Below are 25,594 nucleotides of genomic sequence, written 5' to 3' on the forward strand. Positions count from 1 at the left end.
GTATTGCCTCTTTCACTGTACCAGGAGAGGGAAAAGAAAAGAATTAATACAATTGCTAATAAATTTGTAGGTTGTGCAGCAAAGAATTATTTATGATAGCAAGTATATGTTTTAGATCGGAGATGGGAGTGATGAATCTTAGGGTCAAGATTTTGAAAGAAAGGGAAAAAATGAAATAGTCATTGTAGAGAACGAAGAGAAACTGATCAGAAAAGACTTATTAGACATCCTTGGAGAATCAGTTGAATTGAAGATCCTGTATTAACAGTGCAATGTGAGTCTTATGAACACGAATAAGATAATCACTTGGATTGATTCGGCATGGATCTTGTGCCAGATAGTTCAACAAAAGAGCAGTGACTGAGAAGGAAGCTGAGCATATGGTGGTTAAAGAAAAGACAGCGGAACCCAGCTGGTTTGGAAGGGAAAATAAAAGTGGCTTCAGGGAGAGAAATTTAAGGAGGTGAGAAGGACTAGAAATCTAAGAATAGATGCGGTAGGAGTTATGGAGGCAGAGAGCGGAGCAGGCCATTTTATTTGGATATCAGAGATTGAACAGTTCTGAGTAACATCACAGGTCTGTGCATTGGTACAAGTGGCTGAAACAAAGTTAAAGTTGAGATTATTGAGGTTGAAGAAATAAAGGAACTGAAAAGCTAGAGTTTTGGATGAGTTGTCCACAATTAAAGAATTTGAAGCTAAATATTCTCATTCATTTCAACTTTTTTTTAAGAGATTTAGTTTCTGGACTCCTTACCTCCCTAATTATTCTTTTAGTTTCCTATGAACATACTTAGGTTTGTGTAGTTTCTTTTGAAAATCTAGTTACCAGAACTGAATTCAGTATTTCAGGAATGTTCTGAGAGGCCCAGGTTAAGGCAGTTACAGAATACCATTCCCAAACTGTCTCTTTGAGATATTAATTCATGTTCCAGGAAAGTGGATTCTCTTATATCAACCATTCACAGATACCGTGTGCTACCCAGTAGTGAACTAAATATGGTGGAGGATGTAAAAGTGAGATATGATCTATCCTTTCATTATTAAATAGAATAATATGTATTTGAGGGAAATTGTTGGAGTAGAAAACCCATTGTACTGTGAATCTGGAAACCTGAGTTTTCCTGCTATTAACACCGTTGTAATCTTGTTAGACTTACCCTGAAATTGCGTTTTCCTCACTTGTAACTTTTTAGTAGGTGACAGAAGCTAGGTCATTTCTAAATCACTTTCATGGAAATAGCGAGGGTGGGGCGAAGGAAGGGGGCTTGTGAGTGGTGTGGGTGTGCTTCTCTTTGCTGTAACTATAGTAGTAGTTAGAAATGAATGAGCAATTGGAGAACTTTACCTGAACCTTGAAAGGTTTATTTGGAATTGCTGCAGGAATATAAAAGTATTGGAAATAATGTGACAAGTTTCATGTACCTACAACCCATTTTTATCTTTACATTTAACCAAACTTTTTCAGATCTTTTTGTTATTTCTGTTAAGAGACAGATTGTTAACAGTACAATTGCAACCCTCTGTAAACCCTTCTCCCTGGACCCATTCCCATCCCTTCCCTAGAGGTAACCACTGTCCTGAAGGTAATTAATGGTTCTTCTTCCCCAGATACATTTTTTGTATTTTACTGAGTACAAATTAATCTATAAGGAATATAGTATTTAGAATTTTGTGTATTTTTCAGAAGTTTATAAAAATGGTATCATATGCATCTATCACTTTGCCAGTGTTTGCCCAACATTGTTTTAAACGTTTAGTCATGTAGCTGTAGTGCATTCAATTTATCTGCTTTGAAGTATTCCAGTGTATTACTGTTCCATAATTTGTTCATTCCCCTACTGATGGGCATTTAGATTGTTTCTAGTTTTTTCACTACTGTAAATTATATTGAAATAAACATCCTCGTATATGTCTCCTTTTGCACATGAGCGAGAGTTTTTCTAAGATATATATCTAGAAGTGGAACTGCTGGATAGTAGGACATACCTGTCTTCAGCTATATTAAATATTGCCAAAATTTATATGCCCATGAGCAGTGTATCAAAATGCTAGGTATTTCATGTTCTCACCAGCATTTGGTTCTTACCAGCACAACTTGATGACTGTGATAGGATCATCTTGTTGTTTTAATTTGCATTTTCTTGATCCGCAGTCTAGTTGAATAACTTTTCAAATGTTTATTGGCCTTTCAGATTTCCCTCTTCAGTGACTTGCCTTTACTCACTTTTCTTTTGTGTTGTTTCTGTCTTTTGTATTGATTTGTTCTGTATATATTATGGATTCATATCCCGTTAAGGTTAAATGAATTACGAATCCCCTTGTCCCAGGTGAAGGCTTAACTTTGCCATTTCTTTATAGTGTCATTGTTTTGGAGAAATTTAAAATTTTAATGTGCTCAAAACATATTATCTTTTTCTTCTTCTGATTTTGTTGATGTTTTATTTGTTACATCTAGGTCTTTAACACACCTAGAATTTATTTTTGTAAATGGTGTGATGTAAGTAATTGAGTTTTTTCTTTTTCTCCTGTATGGATAACCAGTTGTCTCAGCACCATTTATTGAATGTTCTATCAGTGCATTAGTTAAGAACGTTTCTAATGATTTTGTGATTCTTGCTCATCTCTTTCTTAAAGGTTTATGAAAATTACTCATTTGAAGAACTGCGTTTTGCATCACCGACTCCTAAGAGGTGAGGATAATTTTCTCAAAGCATAGCCAAAACATGTGTTGCCAACTGCTTATAACTAAGATCACCCTGCATTCCAGCCTTATTTTCTATAAATAAATATAGAATTTAAAAATTCCTGGTAGAGATTTTTTTTTAACATCCTTATTGGAGTATAATTGCTTTACAATGTTGTGTTAATTTCTGCTCTGTAACAAAGTGAATCAGCTATACGTATACATATATCCCCATATCCCCTGGAAGAGATTTACGACAGGTTTTATAATGTGTAGATTCACAGGTAGAATGTATTTATATTGAACTGTAGTACTGCCAATATGTTACATAATACTAAGGTACTAAAGTATCTAAAAGTATATAAGTTGGCTTGTAAAGCATTGGTTAGTTTGTTTTTTCTCTTTTTGCTGCCCTCTCCCTTCACCTAATGAGTGACAGAGCGATTTCAGTGTATGTTGTATTTGTATTTTCAGTTATGAAGTCCTTTAATTTTAAGCCCCTGGGTAATTATTTTAACTCCAGATTGAAGCAGATTTTCTGAAACAGAGTTTTTGGCTTACTATTTTATTTGCTTGTTAGGAGAAGTACTTTTTAAAACAGTTGCTTGGAAAAACTTATTAGATGGATTGTACTTTAGACAGACCACCTCTGTAGAATTTAGAAAAAGCTCTGAAGTGAATCTGAAACAGCATTAACTTAAAATTAACTTAATTAGAAATTAATTAACTTATTAGAGATTATCCAGCAGAAGAGGGGTTTGCCAAGATTGGCCGGCAGACCCAACCAGGCATGTTTTTGTAAAGTTATATTAGAACACAGCCTTGCTCATGAGCTGATGTATCGTCTGTGGCTGTTTTTACACTACAGTGACAGAGTTAAAAAGTTGTGACAAAGACTGCTTGGCGCAATAGACTAAAATACCATTAAAGAAAATGTTACTGACCCCTGGTATCATGATTTTTATGGGGATCAAAAAGTCTGAGAAATGAGCAAGAGTTTTTTGTTTTGCTGGGTGCTGGGGTGAGGAGGAAATGATAATTCTTCTGTGGGTATATTAAAATTGAGATGCCAAGATGCCTCTTAGTTATGCAAGTGGGGATATTTCCAGGGCAGCGGGAAATACCAGTTCAAAATTCAGGGGAGAAATAAATGTTTGAGTCATCTTTATACATATGGTATTTAAAACTGAGGAATGGATGACTGGTCAACTAGAGAGATGACACTGAAAGAAAAAAGAAGATCTAGACCCAAATCCTGGGGCATTCTGTAAGTTAAAGGGTGCTCAGAAAAGGGAGAGCCAACAAAACACTGAGAAAGAATGGCCAGTGAGGTACAAGAAAAACCAGAAAAGTGTTGCAGAAGGTTTTTCAAGAAAGGAGGAGTTGTCAGCTGTTATCAAATGCTACTGAGAGGTTGCTGAGGATGAAGAAGCAATGATTGGATTTGGGGACATGGTGGTCATTGGTGACTGTGACATGATCAATTGCAATGAAGTATTGGGAGCAAAAGTCTAGTGAGGATAATAAGCTTTGGAAGAGAATCGGAAATGAGGAAACGGAGAGTGATTGTAGGTAATTCTTTAGATAAGTTTTGCTGTAAATGGGAAAAAATATATGAGGCCATATTAGGGAAGGCTGTAATATCAAGGGGAGGTGTTTAAGATGGAAGATTCTGAGTTTGTTTGTATAGAAAGGAAAGAGAAATAGAAACGATCCAGTAAAAGTGGGAGAAATTGACGGTGAATGAGAGAGAGCAAGATAATTGCATCACAGAAGTGCTGACGGAACGAGATTCACAGCCCAAATGGAGTGGCTGGCTTTGGACAAGACCCAGGACACTCCTTCCATTGTAACAGGAGGTAGATGAAAATAGGTTTAATCTGATTGCAACTTTGAGGTTGTATCTGATTGCTTCTGTTTTTCACTGAAGAAAGTGATGAGGTCATGATCAGCTGAGAGTGAGGAAGAGTGGTGCTAGAGGTTTGAGGTGAGGAGGAAAAAGTAAATTCAATCAAGGAGAGTAGGAAAACATGCTCTGACAGTAGGATTGCTATTCATTGTGATAATACAATCAGAAATTTTATGTTTGCTGATACATGTTAATGATGATGTCAGCTGTTTAACCAAAAGTAAATGTTGCATTACCCATCTTATTTCCTTTCAGGCCCAGTGAGAATATGCTGATTCGGGTCAATAACGATGGCACTTACTGTGCAAATTGGACTCCGGGGGCTATTGGACTCTACACCATTCATGTTACAATCGATGGCATTGAAATAGGTATTTTTTTTTTTTAAGTTGTGAGTTACTTAGTGCAAAGAGCTAGAATCAAAATCCTCTTTCTGTTCTAGTTTGCCCTTTAACATGTGTCACAGACATGGACAGATTTCATAACTTTTAGGGGGCTTCATATCCTCCTTTAGAATGAGTACTTAATTCGTGCATTGTTAAGGTCTTAAAATGTTGTAATAATTTATGGGTCATTGTAGCCCTCATGATTCCTTCCCTGCATTCCCTGATGTGGCTGGTCAGGTTCGATCTCCTCCATGCTGTGCTATAACCATGTGCATGCCTCGTCTCCCTACCCTGTGGTATGTCTGTCTTCCCTTCCTGGCTGTGAGCAGACACCTCTTTCATCTTTGGATCTCCCAGTCTGGCTCAGTGCCTGGCGCATGATGGCTGCTCAATAAATACTTGCCGAAAGGATGAATTTTTTTTACCTACCACTAACTTTGAAAAATATATTGCTTTTCCTTTGGGCATTAATCTTTCTCTTTTCTTTATTTTTAAACTATCCATATAATAGGACAACAGTAGGACAACAAAGCTCTAATAAGGGTTTATCAATATGAATTCCTTATAATACTGTCTTTCCTAATGCTCCTCAAGCAAAAGGGTTCCTATGATCAGGCAGATTTAGAAAGCCCAATATATTGTAGTCTCATCTTAGACATTAATACAATTCATATTATCATATTTGGGATTCTAAGAAATCTTGAAATTAAGAATCCTCTCTAAATTTGTTTAATCCTTATCTTGAGAACCTTACATGTAGGGAAGAGGAGGCAGGTTAGAGATAAAAGTAATACTGATTAACATTCCACCAAAATACCCTTTGGGAAACTTTAAGTAGTTTGTTTTTACAGTGAAGATAAAGAGGTACTTTACATTGCTGTAACCATAGATGTATAGAGTATACATTAATGCAACTATAGGATCAGATATATTAGATTCATCTATACCAACCTAGAGACATTTAGTGGCAGCCTTTGCTGCACTCTTTTATTTCAGCATATCTTTAAAGCCTTTAGTTCAGCAAACTTTCGCTGTTTCTGGGCAAAACATGTTCTAGGTAAGACAATTCCTGGCAAGTGTTGACAACTTACTGATGATTGTAAGATAAAACAGCCAAACAAAATCACATGAAGTAGAATATAAGTAGTGATGTGCAAGGGGCACACATTACAGCAGCTCAAAAGTGGAGATAGTCAAGAATGGTTTCTTCTTGACTAATAGCGGGTAAAGGAAACTGATACAAAGTAGATAAGAAAAATCCACTTATATTTGTTTTCTGGAAAGACACTGAAGAAAAAGATTCATAGTTACTTAGAATCATTCATTTTGTTCCCCACCTTCTTAACTTAGCTTTCTCCAAAGGTGACCAAACTGTTAGTAGACTAGGATCTTGCTTGACTGCAGTCAAGGACAGATAATAATTCATTAGAATAAGGAGGATGATAATAGCATTTAATATATATCTAAAAATTTTTATACACACCTTACATATTTTATATATATATTTTTAAAATCATTTCATTCTCACAGCATCTCAGTGAGATAGGTGCTATTCTCATCCCTATTTTATAGATTAAAAAAATGAGGCACAGAGAGTCAAACAGCAGGTGGCAGATGTGGGAACAGCCAAGTCTAACGTGAGAAGCCCAGCTCTTAAACACCACACTGTGCTGCCTGTTACTCATGAGATGATTGGTATAGATGATGAGTAGTGTTCTGATTGGTTGTTATGAGATAACGTTTGATCACACAAGCGTTTCTTTTTGATTATTTTGAATTTTTCAGTATTAGTTTACATATTCTATAGCCCCTCCTCTTTTCCTTGAACCCCTGAGACACCCCTTTGGAATCTTAAGGTCATTTTTCAGATATTCCTCTCTTAGCTATTAAATATTAATCACCTTAAAAGGACAGAATTCAGATATTTGTTTTAATTGTTTAAAATAGCCTGTGAATGTGTATTAAGTTAGGTTTAAGGGTCCTCCCTCCCTCGTGTTCTCAAGTGTTACAGTTCCCTTCCTTTTCTTACAGATGCTGGCCTAGAAGTAAAAGTAAAAGACCCACCAAAAGGGATGATACCACCAGGAACTCAGCTGGTCAAACCAAAGACTGAGCCTCAACCAAATAAGGTTAGGGTAGAATGAAATCAGAACATGAACTGGTCTGAGATTTATTAATTTTCTTCATTGATGCTTCAAGGTAGCCATCAAACACCTCATATTTTACTTTATTTCAGTATTCGAATTCTGAGTATTCCTAAATGAACTTGAAGAATAGTTCATGGTAATTCTAATCATTTCTCAATTGTAGAACCTGTACTTTTTGGCTTCTTTGTATAATGCTATAGTAATTTATAGGCCTTGTGTACTTTCTGTTATTGAAAGTTTACAGTTGGGACTTCCCTGGTGGTCCAGTGGTTAAGACTCCGCACTGCCAATGCAAGGGGCCCAGTTTCGATCCCTGGTCAGGGAACTAGATGCTGCATGCCGCAACTAAAGATCCCGCATGCCGCAACGGAAGATCCCACATGCTGCAACGAAAGATCCCGCGTGCCACAACTAAGACTTGGTGCAGCCAAATGAATAAATAAAAGCTACCCTTAAAAAAAAAAAAAAAGAAAGAAAGAAAGTTTACAATTCACAGAACGTCTACCGAAATTAAGTGTATAAAGTTGACAAAGTTAACGTATCCTGTGCTGTTAAAAGAAAAAATTCATTTCCTAACATCTAAAGAGTAAGCACTATAGGAGTTTTAGTAAACTACTTATTAAAAATGAAATATGGATAATAGAATTTATATACCTTTCTGAAAGGAAAAAAATGGCTCTTTTCTCCTTTTTATCATGTCTTCAAAGTTTAGAAAAGAAATTATAAACGTATATTAATAATTTTCTATTTTTTCAATAATTTACATTTTTACACATTTTAAAAAACATTTTTTTAAAATGTTGTTTTTATAAATGTTTTCTCTTGTTGTTTTCATAAATTAACCACTGTTATTTGCCCAGGGAAACCAGCTACAAATAATTTTCGAAACTTTATCAGAATTATACTTTCAAATCTGTTTAATTTTCTCTCTTACCACTTACTTATAAGGACTTCTGTTCCGTGATTTCCCCTGTCTCACCTGTCTGTCTTTGCCTTTCTCAGGTTCGAAGATTTGTGGCCAAGGACAGTGCAGGGCTCCGTATCCGTAGCCACCCTTCCCTTCAGAGTGAGCAGATAGGCATAGTGAAGGTCAATGGAACCATCACTTTCATTGATGAGGTAATTTGTAAGGAAACACTTGGTAACAAATTTTGGACAGAAAGTTTTTGCATTGTTTGCACAATGTAAGTTTACTAAATTGTTTGTTAGAATGTGTTTTAAGCAGTTTGGGTAGTGTTTGGGAAGTCATTTCACAGAATTTCAAAATTCTGTTCATTGAGTTTCAAACATTGCATTCATTTTTCTTTATCAATAAAAAAAGTAACTAAAATTATATTTTTAGCATAAAAGGAATTCAGTTAACATGGTAGTCAGAACCTGTACAAGGATTCAATGAAAATGAGTACAGTTTTTCTTGAATTTTTAGAATGTGGTTTGTTTTTGAATGTGTTTATTATATTGCCTTAACTTTGGACAGTACATATTTCTAATAATTCAGTCAAGTAACTTCCAATTATGAAAATCTAAATTGAGGGGAAGGAAATCTTAAGTTCTTTTGGGAAACATCTGATTTTATGTTTGAAATATTTATCTTAAAGTGCGATTTTTTTGTGTGCTTTTACTCCTAAGTGACATTGTTTTTTACAATCTCACCATGTGAATCATCATGTTGCTTGGCATTCCTTGCTGGTTTTTTCCTTAAAGGTTCTCTCATTCTTACCTTCTGCAAAAACTAGATGCTTAATCTCCATGTCCAGCATTATTTGCCTGCTTTGTAGCCTTTCAGACCTTGCTACCCTCATAGGAGTTACAGGAGGGCGTGGCTTGTTTCTGTTGCATATATTCTGTAGATCCACAATGATGATGGTGTGTGGCTGAGGCTGAATGATGAGACGATAAAGAAGTATGTTCCTAACATGAATGGTTACACTGAAGCCTGGTGCCTCTCTTTTAATCAGCATCTTGGGAAGAGTCTTCTGGTCCCTGTTGACGTAAGTAAAAGGTGGTTTTAAAAAGCTTTCTAGGTATACTGTGTCCTCATTACAGGGCTTTCTTTAATTAAGGCTTCTCAGTTCTGAGGTAAACCACAACTAAATAACTTTAAGTGCTTGAATTCTGAGAGCTTCTGTGTAATAAAGAGGGAGTTTGGCAAGGCTAAGGACCTTACTACTTACTATGGTCCATCACAAGCAAGAAGTAGTAAATTAAAACTAGGCCTGCTGAATTCCTTACACAGAGGTAGGGAACGAGAGCGGTTTCGTTTTTTTCCCCCTTTCTTATTCACACTACTGTTTGGAATGAATTCCAAACTAAAATTTAAGAATTCAGTGTTACTCTTCATTTCAGAAATATGTATAATGTATTTTTTTTATGTTGGCATTTTGTAATTCTATGTTGTCTAAGTTTGGATCTTTTCTTTCTTGGCATGTGATACTGCTGTGTTAAAATAAGGTGGATTTTTAGACTTGTGGTGCTGTAGTGTTCTAGTTGAAGTTAAATCTTAGTGTCTGAGAGAATTCACTGAGCCTCTTTGACAGATGCAGTAGAATACTTAGAGTGTTCAGAGGTTTGCTATATCAGTAAATATGATAGGAACCCACAGCTCTTTTTATAATTTAAACAGAAATATATGATTTTTTTCTTTTCCATTTCCATCAAATGTATTCCTTATGACACTGCTAATGAATAGAACAGGTAAATTTTTATTTAAAAAAAAACTTAGTATTTTAAACAGTGGAATTTCTTAAAAATAAGTATATAAAACTAGCTCTTTATATCAAATCATTTAATATATTGTTTGTTTTTCTCCTTAATAGTTGAGAGTAATGTTCTCCAAAGGGGTGTATACAAGATGATTCTTTGGGAAAGAAAATAACAGAACTTCTATTTAAATTTATTGATTTCATTCTTTTCTCTATTCCTTTGTATATGTTTTATAATAGTACAGTGGGGAGAGATATATGTATCTGTATACTTTTTACAAATAGATGCGTGATAAAGTTTGGAGAGTGTTGGTCTACTGCTTTTTTGATTTTTTGATTTTTTTCATCTGTGGCTCGAAAGTTGGCCTTAAGTGGTTTGAACCCATCTCTCATTATGGTAACCAAATATTCTTCAGGATTACGAAAATGATATTTTAAATGAGATAATTATAATAGCCATTTTGTTTATTTCATTAACAGCACATTTTAAAAATTTTGACCAATTTAGAGTTTTGTGTATTTTAAGGCCCTAATAAGGCATTATATTAGATTATATTATCTTTACTACCTTCCCCACTTCAATATATTCTTCCTAATTCCTTTGTTTGCTCATTTGAGAAGGTGGTTTTGGAAGAGGAAGATATTCACACAGATAGAGCAAGAGAATAAACAAAGGTAGAAAGGAAGAGCAAGAAGTGTGCTGTGTGTTGAAGTTCTGAATCCCATGGCTTCATTTTGGACCACTGCTGTTCTGTTATTTGATGCTTTTAAACTCTAGCCAAGAGACAGTTTTTAGTAGACAGTCTTGAGGTCAGAGAGAGAGGACATAATAAAGGTGAGAGGGAACGCTAAATGGAGTGAGCCGTACAAATACTCGTTGATGGCTTTTCACTGGTATGTGAATGAGGAGATTATCACTGACTTATTTGAAAAATCTAGATGAAGAATATTGGAGATAGAAAGTAAAATGAAGTAGCTTTTGATATTTTCTAGCTTGTCTTTATGTTGAAGAATGACATGAGTTCTCTTTTAACATTAAGTAACTCAGAGTATCTGGTATCATTAAGAAGGCTGAGGTTTTTCTGGTTCCTTTATTTCAAAGATGGTAGTGACTTGAGATCCTTACAAATTAAAGGAAAGATGCCAGTAGAAAAGGGAGACATTAAAGATGTAGATAAGAAATCTGAAGGCTGAAAGAGGAGGAGAAAATAGAATTGAGGGCACATTGGAGAGTTGTTTCTGTGAAGGAGGAGGGGGTATATATGGCAGTGGGTAAGTTTTTAGGGTTGAGGGAGGAAGGGAATAGGTTGAAGGAGACCATGATTTCCATATAGAAGGGAGAAAAGTCATCAGCTGAGATTGAAACAATTGAGTTAAGCTAGAGAGTTTAGAAATGCCATAAAGATTTGGAGTAATGCTTGAGAGAAATAGCGGGATCTGACAAAAAAAACTACTTGTTTGGGGATTATTGGGCCACTGAGGACCCAGTGGGACCACTGGATAGATCCATTCTGGATACCCTTCCTCTCCCATGACCCTAAGTATCCAGCATTAAAGGAGCCAGGAAAACAGATGATAGCATTGGCTGGAATTTCCTGGGCTGCTGTGACAGGAAAATAGGGACAAAAGGGAATTTCAGATGCTGATGAAAGAGCAATTGAGATCACCAGCTGTGGGATCCAGCCTGAGTTGGAAATGTGAAAGGACAAATGGACGGTCCAAGGGACTTGGAGGACTTAATAAAATAGAACAATATACTGAGTGTGCTATACTTGAAGAGCTGGAAGGAGATAGGCAATTTTTGTGATAACATAGCATGTTTGAATTTGATTTCATACTTAGAGCATTTTATTGAATAAAATGGCTCATTAATGTGGCCGTGAGAGGGCAGCTGAAGTATGTCGGAAGTAAAGGTCATTGGAACTTCCCAAGTCTAAGAACTAAAAGGCTAGGCAGTTGCATGATATCCCCATCGACACGAAGACGTACCAGTGATGGCAACACTGTGACCTGCAAGGTTTGAAAGAGAGTTTGTGTAGCATTGGAGGAAGAGTCCCATTAGATACAATATAAAGTCATGGGACAAATGGGAATAATTAGATGTTGGATCAGGAAGAAGCCTAGAGTAGTTTTGGTATAAAAAGAGAACAGGTAGATGACATAAGGGTTTATATTTTATGTGGTGACCAAAGAGGGCAGAGGGGATGTGTGACAACTGGCCTAGGGCTTCAAATAGATCTGGTATAAAGTTGCTTCAGTGAGGATGTTATATGAGGACCCACAGAGTCAGAGCCTGGCATAGGCAAGAACAGGCTGGTTTTCCAAGGTTTTGATTTTAAGGACCAGGACAGCCTCTCATACAGTCACTAAGTTTTTAATGAGTACCTTACTCTACAGGGCAGAGCATGATAGGACATAGAGGGGATAATGATTCCATCTCATCTCCTCAAGGAACTAATAGAGCTGAACAAACGCATCTTGCTGCTTCTTCCCTTTGCATCTCTTACTTCATTTACTACTAGAAAAATGCTGGCCACCTATTCTCCCTTTTTATACTTCAGTTCGTTTGTGAGTAAATCAACTATAAATTATGGCTACCCATTGTGAAACACTACTCAATTAAAAAAAGAAAACTAGGAGATTTGAAATAAAATTAGAAATTATTGAGGACTAATGCCACTAACTTAAAGAGATGCAAAAGTACCAAAAAGTTGCCTTGAGCAGCCCTTACCTCAACCTCTGCAGCCTTTTCTAGTTACAACAATTGTATTCACATGAATGCGTGTACCCTGTTTGGAGCCTGACTCAAACAAACTGTTGGAGAGAATGGGGGTAGGGATTGGAAATTGAACACTGACTAAATATTTGATGAACTATTTTTTTTGAAAAAGATTACCATAAATAGTCATATTTAGAATGAACTTTAAAATTATTTTTGTTGCACTGTCTTGTTTATTTACTCATACTGTAGAACTATCATTTTCATTGTAGATAAGTACTTTAGCTAAATTTTGGCCTACCTAGCATTAGTTCTATTTAAACATCATTACTTTACTGAGAAATAATGACATCCTAACTTAGTTCAAATATGACTTTAACTGTGTTTTAGTACTTTAGTAATGCTCTAGTTTAGAGATTAAAAAACATTAGGCATCCATATTATGACTATGTCTTTTTTAGAATATTTTTAAATCAAAAAAATTTTTTTACATCAGTGGGAAGAATAGGGATAAATATGAAGAGTGCAGATTGTTTTTTGTGAGGTGCTCACGGTCTGTTAGAACTTGTTGCCCCTTTTAGAGCACACTGTTTAATTTTACATCTTAGAGTCTTTGTTTATGTTGTTTCATTTGTCTAAAATGCTTTTGCTTCCATTTTTTTTCCTAACTTTTCTAATATTTTCCTAATTGGCCAGGCTCAAAAGTTTCTATCAACGTTTCTCATCCCTGTACATCCCAATAATGCTGTAGTTATCAGTTCATTAATTGTTCACTCAGCATATATTTATTGAGTCCTTATTTTATTATGTACCAGATACTAAGCTGGGAAGTAGGTGTTGGGTGGAGAGGCAAAGGGGAGGGATACAAAATAAGTAAGAGTGCAGTTCTTGATCTTGGGGTACTCACTATGTAATGGGATAGACATACAATATTCAGATAATTAAGTTGCATTATGTTAAGTTCTAGAGTGACTTTACTTAGGAGGTGACATTTGAGGAAATCTTAAGGAAAAATTGCCAGGACAAAGTGAAGTAATTTCACATTAGAGAGTCAGATGTCCAAAGTTATGGAGGCATGCTATGTATGGGAACTAAAAAATGGTTGATACGGGTGAAGCAAGAATTGAGGGTAAAAAGCATATAAGTATTGGGGACATTAGCTTTTTCTCTCCTTTCTCAGGTAACACTTTGTCTGTAAAAGCAGAAAAGGCTTATAAATGTCTTTCTCCAACTACCCATAATGTTTAGTTTGGATTTTTTTTTTTGGCCTTTAGCCCATTTGTATTTATAAACCTCTTATTTCTGTTAAGCTCCTCAAGGGTTAGGGCTCATTTAGGATCCCTTCTTATATTTTTTTTCCAGAGTGTTAAATATTACATTTTGCTCGTGGTAGGCTTTCAACATTTGTTAAATACTAAATTTTAGTTCTTGGCATTTGGTAGGATCATACTGCTTAAAATAATTTCTGACCCTCTTATGCTCCATACCTTAATTCTCTCATTTAATTTTCATTGTGCCCCTTTGATGTTAAGTTTTTATCATTCTCATTTTTCCAGTGACAGAAGAGAGCTATTCTCCCAAGATCATAAGTAGTAAGTAGTGGAGCAAGCTCTGGAACTCCAGTTGATGTGATTCCAAAGCCCATTTTTTTATGTTCAGTCTACCTTAATCTAGTGGAGCCATAAGGATAAATAGTTATAAAAGGATAAAGTAAATATAGCTATAAGAATCATACTACCTTGGCTAGAACTCCACAATTAAATAAATATGAATACTAATAACCTTAATGGCTGAATGAGGATGAATATCGTGATGTATGTTGAAGGTATACCTGGGGAAGGCTGATTTTAAATTAAAATTCTTAAGATTTGGAAACTACAAATGTAAGCCAATAGAGTGTTTCAGATACCAAGGAAAATATGTTTAAAAAGAGAGAGAAAATCAGTTATGCACGTGACTTGGGAGACATTTGACTGCCTATAATAGAGCCTAAATTTTTTGGAAAGCAAGTTTACTTCTAAAATAGGAGATATTACTGATCTGAAACTTATAGGCCCAGTTCTTTGGATTCTTTGTCAAAAATGAGGTCTTTTAACATTGTGAATGAGGTTGAGTGATAGAGAAAGTTTATATCAAGGAAAGAAGATGATACCTCATTAGAAGTATTCAAAGATATCTTTATAATGCCGATATTATCCAAATTCTTGCAGAAGCAACTTGAGTCTCCGAACACACCGTACAATTATACAAACCACTTTCTACCTACTTAGGCTGATTGGTGTTCACATATAGAAAGTAGGCTGATTTTTCTGAATTTGGGGGCTCTGAAGATTTGGGGGAGAGATGAAGGAAAAATATCATTTGGTATTCTCTCTTACAACATTACTCAGGGTAATTGGTAAAGTTAGCAAATGTTTCTTGCATTTTATGTCAGTTTCATTCTTTTGGGATACCTAATGATGCCTGATAGTCACAGCTTTAATATACCCCAAATTTCTTGATTTTGTCTCGCTAATAAATTTGTGTGTATATGTATGCATAACCTGTTTTTCAGTCCCACTAAATACTAAGTATTTACTTAATACACCATTAGTAAATATGCTGTCCTTAGATGGTTATCAAAAGCTTCATTTCATACTTTAGCTTGATGTTTAAGTTTCCTAAACAGAATGGAATTAAGGCTTAAATTCCATTTAAGCCTTAATTTAAGCCTCTATTAAAATAACACTATAATTGCTTGTATATATGCTGTATTTAATTTCTCTGAGATATTTTATCTTTTTCACTTTAAAATTGGCAATTTTTAACTCTGTGATCATCCAGCACAATGAAACAATTACTATCTTTTTTCTCTTTTGCATGAGCATTTGGCATGTTTGGTCACGTATTTCTCCATGAAAATTATTCGCTTATTTGGTCTCTTCTATGCCTTGAAAGATTATTGTCTTAGAGTTGCAATTTGGTGCTCATCAATTTAGTTAGGTTTTTAGCATGCTTCAGTTTCTAAGTTTCTTGACAGAACTTTTTTGCCTTCACAATAGTCTTTGAGAATAAAATGATTTAGATTATTGTAGATATGTGTGTATTTGTATATGTGTGTGTGTGTGTGTATATATACACACTTTTACATACATATATAGTGGTGCTCATATTATTCTATAAAATTGTACAATATGAAAGCTAATTTATATATTTTAATAGTGAGAAATTGAGACTTTGGAGAGATTAATATTTTCATGCATGTTCGTATCTTTAGACTAAACTTTCCTAAATTTTCGAAAGAAAACTATGCAAGTACATTTTAATTTTAAACTCCAGTTTTCTATCTGGTGCTTTTTTGATACTTGATAAATGCAATTTTATTAGGATAACACATTTTAAAAATAATCTTATAATAAACCAGCATAGAAAGAATTTTCTACAAATGCAGAACAAAAGCAAAAAAGTCAAATTTGAATCCACATATAATTAACATGTACAAAATTGATTTTATTGGCAATTTGTTACCATGGTTAGCAGTTACATCACTTTAAGGTATCATTGTACATGTTAACTCATGTCCTCAGACTGAGGAAACACTTGAGTTTGCACATTGAAATAAGAGAGGGAATTCCCTGGCAGTCAGTCCAGTGGTTAGGACTCCGCTCTTTCACTGTCGAGGATGCGGGTTCAATCCCTGGTCGGGAAACTAAGATCCCACAAGCTGCATAGCGCAGCAAAAATTAAAAAAATAAATAAATAAAAGAGAGATACAAGCTTTAAAATTGTCAGTCACCACATTGCTTCTTTATTCCTAACTCATCTGCATTGCTTTTTACAACGCTTTTCACATTGCTTTTGATGCTAGAAAAATTTATGCTAAAAAATAGAATATGCTAAAAATATTAATATTGTTTTATGTCAAAAGGTTTGCACCGCTATTCTCTGCAAAGGAGAAAAACGATTGAGCAAATACTCCACAAATTCTTACATACATGGACGAACCAGTAAGGACATCTTTTTCCCCCCAAAATAGCATTTCAAAATACTTTGCAACATGTTTCCACTTCACCTAAAGAGAAAGTGCCCTGTCTGCTGTCTATTTTTAAATGTGAAGGGGGCTTTGGTTTTTTGTTTTTTTCTTTTGTTTTGCATTTATCTGTAGGCACACTAATAGAAGCTCATTTTTTTTCTGGCTTTTATATGTTTTATATTTCTGTATTAGCATATATGTATGTATATGGGTCTGTATCTACATCTGTCCCTACATGTACATACATGAGGAAAATACAGAACTGGAGAATATTAAATAAATTCTCGTTATCTAAAATGGCTTACAGTTGGTTGGGAATTGTGTTGTTTCTTTTGTGCTGAAGTCTTGGATAATGACAACTTTCATTAACATTTTGAATGTCCTCTTTTTTGTATTTATATAAGCAGTAAAATTGTGTAATTGCTGGTTTCTGGAAGGATTTTAATTTCCGATCAAATAAATATGTTCAATAGGATGATATGTCTATGTAAATGTATATCATTTTAATTTTTATGAAAACATTTTGTGAAAATGTTGATTTTTCTGGGACCATGTTGCTGTGAATTGGTTGTTCTGTAACAAAATATTTTTAGACTCTAAAGTAAAGATCCTAAATGCTCTGTGCATTTCCTAAACTTTGAGATGGAGAAAACTAGGTCTGCCTTTTGATAAAAGTTCAGATTGTATGTTTTTTCTCTGTGCTTTTCTTAACAAATTTGCTAACAGCTTTCAGTAACATTTCCAAGTGACTGTTTTCTCATTTGTAGAAGAGAGCAAAATTGAAAAATGACTTAGATTTTTTTTTCTTTTTGATTTTTTTTGTACTTTAAACAGAGATAACTAATTCACATATACTACATGCCATTATTATTCATAATAATAGTTGCTCTATCTATACAATCTGTGTTAGTCACATTTTCTTTATAAAACAGCAGACTGTCTTCTGTCATAAAACAAATCTGGCTTGTACTGGAATAGCCACGTCATCATTTAAAGGAATTTGAAGGTGTCCTTCTTGAACTGACTGTCTTAAGGTTTAAATCAATGTCTGGCTCTTAATTGTAGTAAATGGCATGACACACTATATCCATGGAGAGCTTTTGACAAAAACTTATGTATCGGAATTTCTTTGCTGTGTGGTTTACTCAGGTGGCTTCAGTTTCCCTTTAGTGAAATAATATTCCAGTGCTGGTGCTAGAGTATAGAACATTGTTGTTACTGTGAACGCATCTTCTGCAGATGATATCCTGTTCCCTTTCTTTGTTGATATTTTTCTTTCTTAAACTTTGTTGCTCAGAATATCTTTAATGCTAGCCAAGGAGTCAGGGATTTGGACGTATTTTCATGGACTTCCAAAGCTTTTTTCCCCCAGGTGAGTTAACTGTAAGGAACAGTCATACATTATTCAGGTATTTCAGCTTGTATAACAAATTTTACATTGTATCGTTGAAGCCTTTACTTAAGATTAATTTTTAAAAAAATTCTTTTTACCAAAAACGATCTATACAGAGTTCTGCAATTGAGTTTCCCCATAAACCTTTCCCCTCTATTTCTGCCAAAGACTGTATTACTAGTGTAAGTTAAACTTTTACTTGACTTCAAATTTGGTATATTTAACTTTATGACTAGCTTTTCCAACAATTATATACAGGTCTGGCTTTTTCAGAACTTACTTATTTAGGTGGGAGAGTTCCAACCCTATGGCTCTTCTGTTTTTTTCCTAGCCTTGCACAGTGGCCTTTTGAATGTTGGGGTGGGATTGCAGGGAGCAAAAATTAACATTGCAGCTCATCAATTTCATATGCTGGTACCCAGGTCTTAAATTGCTGTATAGAATAAAACATGCATTTTAGGATTTCTTGAGAATAACAGATACAGTTCTGTGATTTTAGCTCTATCAGTTCTTTTTATACTTTTTAGTATTAAGAAAAAGGATAGACTTTGCTGTACATTTATTAATTTATATAGTTTCTTTAACTAATCAATAAAATATTAAATATTTTAGGACAGTTTTCCTATATTGACTTTCAGTGAATAACTTGCAATTATTATAATTATTATTAGTGTTTGCCAAGACTTTTCTCTCACTGTTACCCTGAGTGGTCAAATTGGAAATATTGTTATAACTTAATTAAATGCTCGAGATGTATCATCAAAGACCAGTGAAATTGTTTTTTCACTAAATCTATGAATATTTGTTTAGTTTTTACATCATGCCATGTAATTTTTAAAAGATCATTTGTACATATGACTAATTTGACTCTTCCATCTATGAAATAGCATCATGTATTTGCCAAAATTGATCATTCACAATGACATTTTTAAATATTTACTGAAAATCTCATGAGTAAAACAGCACAATTTAAAGTTTAGACCTTACTCTCCATTTTTATTTTGAGTGCTCTCTTTGTATTCATATAGTTGTACACATTTATAACTTTTTACAAATATGCATGCATGGGTATATAAAATGCATATTTTATTTTAGATTGTAAATCTAAATTTTTCAAGTACTTAAAATTCTCATTTCCATTAAATTGCCAATATATAAATAAGAAATGTTGGACAAATATGGTACAGTAATTATAATAAATGTAAATAAATACTGTCCGTAGTACGTATTTGTATAAGTAAAAATTGATGATTATTCATCACCACAATGAAATTTACAAGATATTATGTGAAGGTTAATAATGGATTTAAAATTTTTTCTGACCAACCATATATTAAATTAAAGTCACAGGTACGGAGAATTCTTGGATCCACATTTTTTTAACCTTACGACTTGATTTTTAATTTTCCACTATATAATGGGCATTTCTTTTGGAATGAGACTACTCATAGGGATTAGAGCTATTCAGTAATATTTTATCTTGCATAATATGTTAGTGGGTTTTTTCATTTTTATCCTATTTATAACATAACTAGATATTAATTTAATTTTAACCTAATGTTTGAATAAGTGTCCCATTGTGATCTTTTACTGTATTTGAATAAAACAATTTGTAGAGTCTATATCGCTGTATTTAAACCATTTAAGTCTGTTTTAAAGAAGTAATAATGACAGTGGAAGAATTTCCAGTGTAGAACTTTCCTTTACATTTAATTGGGAAAAAGAGCAAATATGGGAAGGTTATTATTTCTCTTTATTGCATTCACGTAGGAAGTAATTTCATCACAGCATTCAGATTCAACAGGAAATTTAGGGTATGTTCCGTTCTTTCATTTTAGAAGTGACTCTTTTATATCCAAATATATTATATTTATATAAAACCACATCTTTAATGTTAATCTCTCCTCTCTACTAAAATATAATCATCTTTTTCTGTTAAAAGCATTAGTATATCACTGTTTAACAATGGTCTAGCAAATCTAACAAGCCATTTTTATTTGTACTGTATTAAGCAAGTGTGAGTTGTTAAAATCCTATAAGCATTCTTATTTCATTCATAACTAGTAAATATTAACATGTAGCTATATTTCATGCACATTTTTCATCAGTTATCTCTGTTTATAGATAAGTCTCCAGAATCTTCATACCTATTTTCTCTATTAATAGCTGTAAACAAAAGTACAAAGAAATGAAGATTTAGACTTTTTAACCCATACCGACAGGCAGTAATGCAGTAATAATGATTCAAAATTATTCAGTTGTGGTTCATATAGTAAATTATTTTTGTTTATCCTACTGTTAAATATTTCACTAAAAGATAAAAGTAAAATCAAGTACTACTGTGTTTCTCAAATTATGGTGGACAGAAGCTAGAGGTTCAGTTCCTCTCCTATCTTTTCTTCTCTTCAACTCTATTTTAAATATTATTCATAATTGAATAACTGAAAGATTCTTTAATAGTAGTATTAACCAACCCTTGAGCTATCTTTGGATATGTGTTCTTTTTCTTAATTGATGCATTATGGACTTGCTGTAAAAGCAATTAAGAAGGATGTTGAAAGTGATAATAGATTGTATTTTGTTTACTTTCTTTTCCTATTCAAATTTTCAGGAACCTAAAACTAGTACTGATGACTTTTTCAAAGACATAAACTCCTGCTGCCCACAGGAAGCAACAATGCAAGAGCAGGATATGCCGTTCTTGCGAGGAGGGCCAGGCATGTACAAGGTAGTGAAGACGGGACCTTCCGGTCACAACATCAGAAGCTGCCCTAACCTTAGAGGTATCCCAATTGGAATGTTAGTTCTGGGAAACAAAGTCAAAGCAGTGGGAGAGGTATGGATTCTTGTAGCTTCATGACTTCTAAGATATTCATTTTTAATATAATACAACCAAAGCATCTCTTTCTTCCAAAGGTTGCCATTTCCATCCCAGGTGTTTAAATGTTAATGTTCTTTATCTTTACCTGTATTGAAAATACTAATGCAGTTTTTCTGTGCTTCTTTTTTAGTAATTTTATTCTCATAATTATCCTTGTGAAAACAATATTTATATAACAAAGTGATTTGTATTGTATATATAAATGTTTGGTATTTGCAAATATCTTTTCACTATTGCAAATGTGTACTGTACTGTCATGGATGAACAGCACTTCGAAATATTTGCTATGAATCAGTTTGGAGATGTGTTATATTCAAAGGGTTTCATTTCTTCGTTCCCATATATGGGTGTCACTGAAGTCCTGAGCAAATAACATTACTCTTTAGTCAACTGTGGCATTTGCCTCAGCTGATGAGCTTAAAGATGTAGTGTGTCATGCTATTTCTCAGTGTCAGGGTTACTTTCAAGTTGCATTTTAGGCACTACCAACCTAAATAATAGAGAATATGCTGTGTTAGGACATTTCAGGTGCCAAACAAAGAGCCGTGTGTTTTGGGGTAGCATTTAAAATGATTAAGGGATTATCCTGTGCCTTAAAAAAATATTGTTTTTACTGAAGTCATCAGTGAGCATTATTTTACAAGACTGTTTATTGATTTCTGTCTTACCTCAGGCTGTGGTCTTAATTTCAGAAACTAATTTGATGATAGAGATTTTTTGGAATAATTACTCACTTAAACTTTTTGCTGGTTTTCAGCCTGAGTGCCCTGAAAGAATCAAGCCAATCAATCATGCTTTTTGTTATGTACTAGGTAACCAATTCTGAAGGTACATGGGTGCAGCTGGATAAGAACAGCATGGTAGAGTTCTGTGAGAGTGATGAAGGAGAGGCATGGTCCTTAGCTAGAGACAGAGGCGGAAACCAGTACCTCCGACATGAAGATGGCAAGTTGGCTTAAATTTGTGATTTATTCCGATTTACCTTTGCAGTGCAGAAGTTTAAAGTGTACTGTATTTCTTTTGTTGTAGAGAGCTTTTTTGTGTTTATTTTTTAAGTAAAATCAAAACTAAAGGTTTAAAAATCTTGCAATTGTTAAAATTCCTATGTAAAGTACATAGGTACTAAATGAATACCCATAACAGAAGAGAATTAGAAGGAAATGTGAAACATATGAATTGATCTTTGTAAAACATGCTTTTTATTTCACTAATATGAATTTAAATGATAATTCTTCTGTGCCAGTTCGGGACTAAACCTTTTACTCTTTCTACCACTAAATGGAAGTTCAGTTTTCAAACCACTGATTGTAGTACTTCTCCCAGGCAATTTCATTCTTTTGAATTCTGTCTCAGGAAAGGAGCATTGAATATATGCTTAGCTTCTTCTGGGGGTTTCCTATTTTGTTGTTAGAGTTTCATCTTTAAACTTTATTTTACCGTTTTTCAAGAATGACCTCCTTTAATAAAAGATTTTCCTTTTTGCCCTCTTCTCTTCATTCTCCTGGTGGCAAAATCTTGTTCAGACCATGTCATCACTTAGGTGAAGCTTTAACTGATTCTCACAGAGTGAACAGTTACCTCTCATCCTAAAGAACTGAATTCACCACTAGAACAAAACTGATATTATATTGAAGTTAATTTTTATTTCTTTGTACCCAGATTGTGAGTCCCTTGTGGACAGGCACAGGTGTTTTATCTTTGTATTCCTAGTTCTAAAGCAGTTTTCGCACATACTGGTTGCTCACTAAGTTTTCTAAATATACAAGTTGAGTCACAAAAGTATTAGTTAGGACATCAAAATAAGTGGATAAGCCAAACGTAGACTTTTCTACGAAATCCCAGAATTTATAGGAAAGGGTAAGACAATTAAATGAATATGCTTCTTTATCCAAAAGAGTATAAAGTTATAATAACCATTATCCAAGAGGTAATATGGCCATAGTATATAAATAGATTCAAGAAAGGTTTGGAATTTGTGTGAATAACAGAGTACGTTTAGATATATTAACATGGTACATTAAACATTCTCCCCTTTTTCCCCACAGCAAGCCTTTGAGATCAGTTATATAATCTTCATTTTACATTTCTAAGCTCACAGAATTTAAAATGACTTGCCTATGGTTATACCACTGGAAACAGGGCAGGTGAAAGACTTGAGCCAGAATCTTCATTCATATTTCAAATGCTGTGCTCATTACATCACACTGCATCAGTAATCCACTGAACCCAATTTGAGAACCTACTTCCTCCCTTGTCTTTACAGACCAGTTTTTCTTAGTCAAAGATGATGTCATCATAAAATAATGTCCTGAGATGGTAGAACTATTATTCATTATGTTTTGAAAAGCAAAAGTCTTCATTTCATGTAAATCAGACATTTTACAAAATAGCTTTCCCATTTACAGTATACTTACTACATATATAATTATTACATATTCATAAATTCTTAAACATTTTCATTATATAGGGATATTCAGATATAAATGAAAATAACCTAAAGCAAGATCAGCTTTATATAAGACATAATTAAATAATCTGAGAATGGTTTAAGTGACTGTCAGGGTCTTTCTAGCTTAGTAATCATTTTAACTAGCACTGAGCATAATGTGTAAGAGTAGACTCTGGGACTGGACTGCCAGGGTACAAATGCCAGCTCTTAACTTTTCAGTTGTCCAAATTACCTAGTATCTCTGTGCCTTGGTTTCCTCATTTACAAAGTGAAGATACTTTATAAGATCTATATGAAAGCTAAGAGAAGAAATAACAAAGCTATCAGATGGTAAGGTTAGCTATTATTGTTAAAATGTAAAATGCTTTCCATACTAAGGAGTGAGTTTTACCATAGGAAATTGTATTCCCATATACTTAGAAGGTAGAAGTTTCTTTTTAGATAATGCTTCTTAAATTAGGATATCGTTTCTACTAAGATATATACTCGACCCGAAAAGAGGTGTAAGAGAAGTTTAAATTTCTCTGTGATCACTTAATGATTTTTTGCCATATATATATATGGCACAATAAAAGCAAAAAAAAGCAATAATAGCAAATGTTAATAGCACAATAAAAGCAAATTGACTCCATAAGAGCATATCCCATTTCTAAATATTATAGTGATTTTGATTGATGAAAACAAAGATTTTGTCATATACTTTGTTGGTGTCAGTGACCAAATTGGTAGACCAATTATCAAATCTAAATGTGAGGTTATTTTAAAACTTAACCATCATAAAAATCTTTCTTGCAATTTTCTCTCTTTATAAATGGGGAATAGCACATAAGAAACTAATTTTATAGATGTTCCTTTTATTGTAGAACAAGTTCTTCTGGATCAAAATTCTCAAACTCCTCCTCCAAGCCCTTTCTCAGTACAAGCTTTTAATAAAGGGGCAAGTTGCAGTGCCCAAGGATTTGATTATGGACTCGGAAATAATAAAGGTAGGTGTTTTAAGTGAGTCTTTTACTTACCTAACTGTAATATTTTTATTACCTTCTCTTATAACCATTTTTATTACTGTTCACCCACAAAACTTTAAGTTTGTTCCTAGAAAACTAACAATCAAAATGTTTACGACGGTGTTCTTTTTACAGTATTGGTTTTATCCATTTTATCTTAAGTTTATAGTTCTTGCTTACCCGTTCTTATTTTGTAGACACTCATTTTGAATTCACATCATAAAGATTCTGTGTCACTATATCCAGTAGAAGAACTTTTCTTTATCATCCAGTTATTATTAAATGTTAATGAGCAAAAAAGAACTTCCCAAAATGATCCATTTAAAATCAAAATATTTTAAGTAATATTTTTAAGTAATATTGCACATCAGCTTTATTAAACATGTGTGGTTTTCAATGTCTAATCAAGTTATCTTAGTTAATTTCAAATTACATGAAATGATAGCTTTGGGTTTGGTATGTATAATGAAACCAAAAAATTGTAAAAAGAAAAACAAAACCCCTAAGCCATATGGATATAAAATGTATACAACTTGTTACGGTTGCATTAACAGAAGAGACCAGCATCATGGACAGTCCAAATAATAATTATTTTGGAGTAATTTATGCTCGAATTTCATCCAAAATTCCATTTGTATGTAAATTTGGACACATTCACATGCTTTCTTATGAACCTGCTCCTAACTCTTAGCTTCAAAATCGACGATATTGTCAGAAGGTAGCATATAGCTGGACAGTGGGTAGGAAGAAGATAGCCTACATGGAAATACTTTTACTTTAAAATGTTATTTAAACTAATTCATGAGATTTGATTTCTAGACACAAATACAGTTGTTTTAATACCCGACTTGCAGAGCAAGTGAAATAATGAAATAGTCAACAAGATACAGAATTACATCAGTATAGAGGAAATATTCAATTTAAAATAAAACCACTTTCTGTTTGATACCTTTATTACTTTCCACAAAGTATTTTTATTAAGAAGGAAGCCTTAGCTACAAGATTTCTTTTTGGCTCTTCCTCCTACATCGGGTTGCTCTATCCTACAGGCTTGGGTACTATCTGCTTGCTCATTTCTGGTAGCTCAGATTTCAACTAACTTAAACTAGACCTTCATGTTCAAGTAGGGTAAATGCTTTGTGGTGTTTTCTTCATGTCCCTTTCCTTCTGCCGCTCCCAGTCCTTAAAATCTCAGTGTTTACTTACCACTATATACTTGTATAGTAATCTGTTTTAAAGCCATGTTTAATTCAAATTGTATGCTTTCAGTCTCTAAAATGTCTAAATTGTACTGGTGGCTATCACA

At 33.8% G+C, this 25,594-nt stretch overlaps 1 protein-coding gene across 2 annotated transcripts in view; it reads left to right on the forward strand.

Annotated features, from left to right (window-relative positions):
• Positions 1 to 25,594, forward strand: part of MYCBP2 (MYC binding protein 2) — a 266,872-nt gene that overhangs the window by 176,362 nt on the left and 64,916 nt on the right. The window contains exons 48-56 of one of the 2 annotated variants that reach the window (XM_079721659.1): positions 2,638 to 2,693; positions 4,851 to 4,966; positions 7,013 to 7,110; positions 8,131 to 8,247; positions 8,979 to 9,119; positions 17,859 to 17,933; positions 20,566 to 20,790; positions 21,648 to 21,780; positions 24,148 to 24,270. In XM_079721659.1, the coding sequence (XP_079577785.1) occupies positions 2,638 to 2,693; positions 4,851 to 4,966; positions 7,013 to 7,110; positions 8,131 to 8,247; positions 8,979 to 9,119; positions 17,859 to 17,933; positions 20,566 to 20,790; positions 21,648 to 21,780; positions 24,148 to 24,270 (1,084 nt within the window). The remainder of the gene's footprint in view (positions 1 to 2,637; positions 2,694 to 4,850; positions 4,967 to 7,012; positions 7,111 to 8,130; positions 8,248 to 8,978; positions 9,120 to 17,858; positions 17,934 to 20,565; positions 20,791 to 21,647; positions 21,781 to 24,147; positions 24,271 to 25,594) is intronic. The other variant, XM_079721660.1, reaches the window with a different exon arrangement.

The sequence above is a fragment of the Hyperoodon ampullatus genome (assembly GCF_949752795.1).
Source record: "Hyperoodon ampullatus genome assembly, chromosome: 16".
Taxonomy (NCBI): Eukaryota; Metazoa; Chordata; class Mammalia; order Artiodactyla; family Ziphiidae; genus Hyperoodon; species Hyperoodon ampullatus.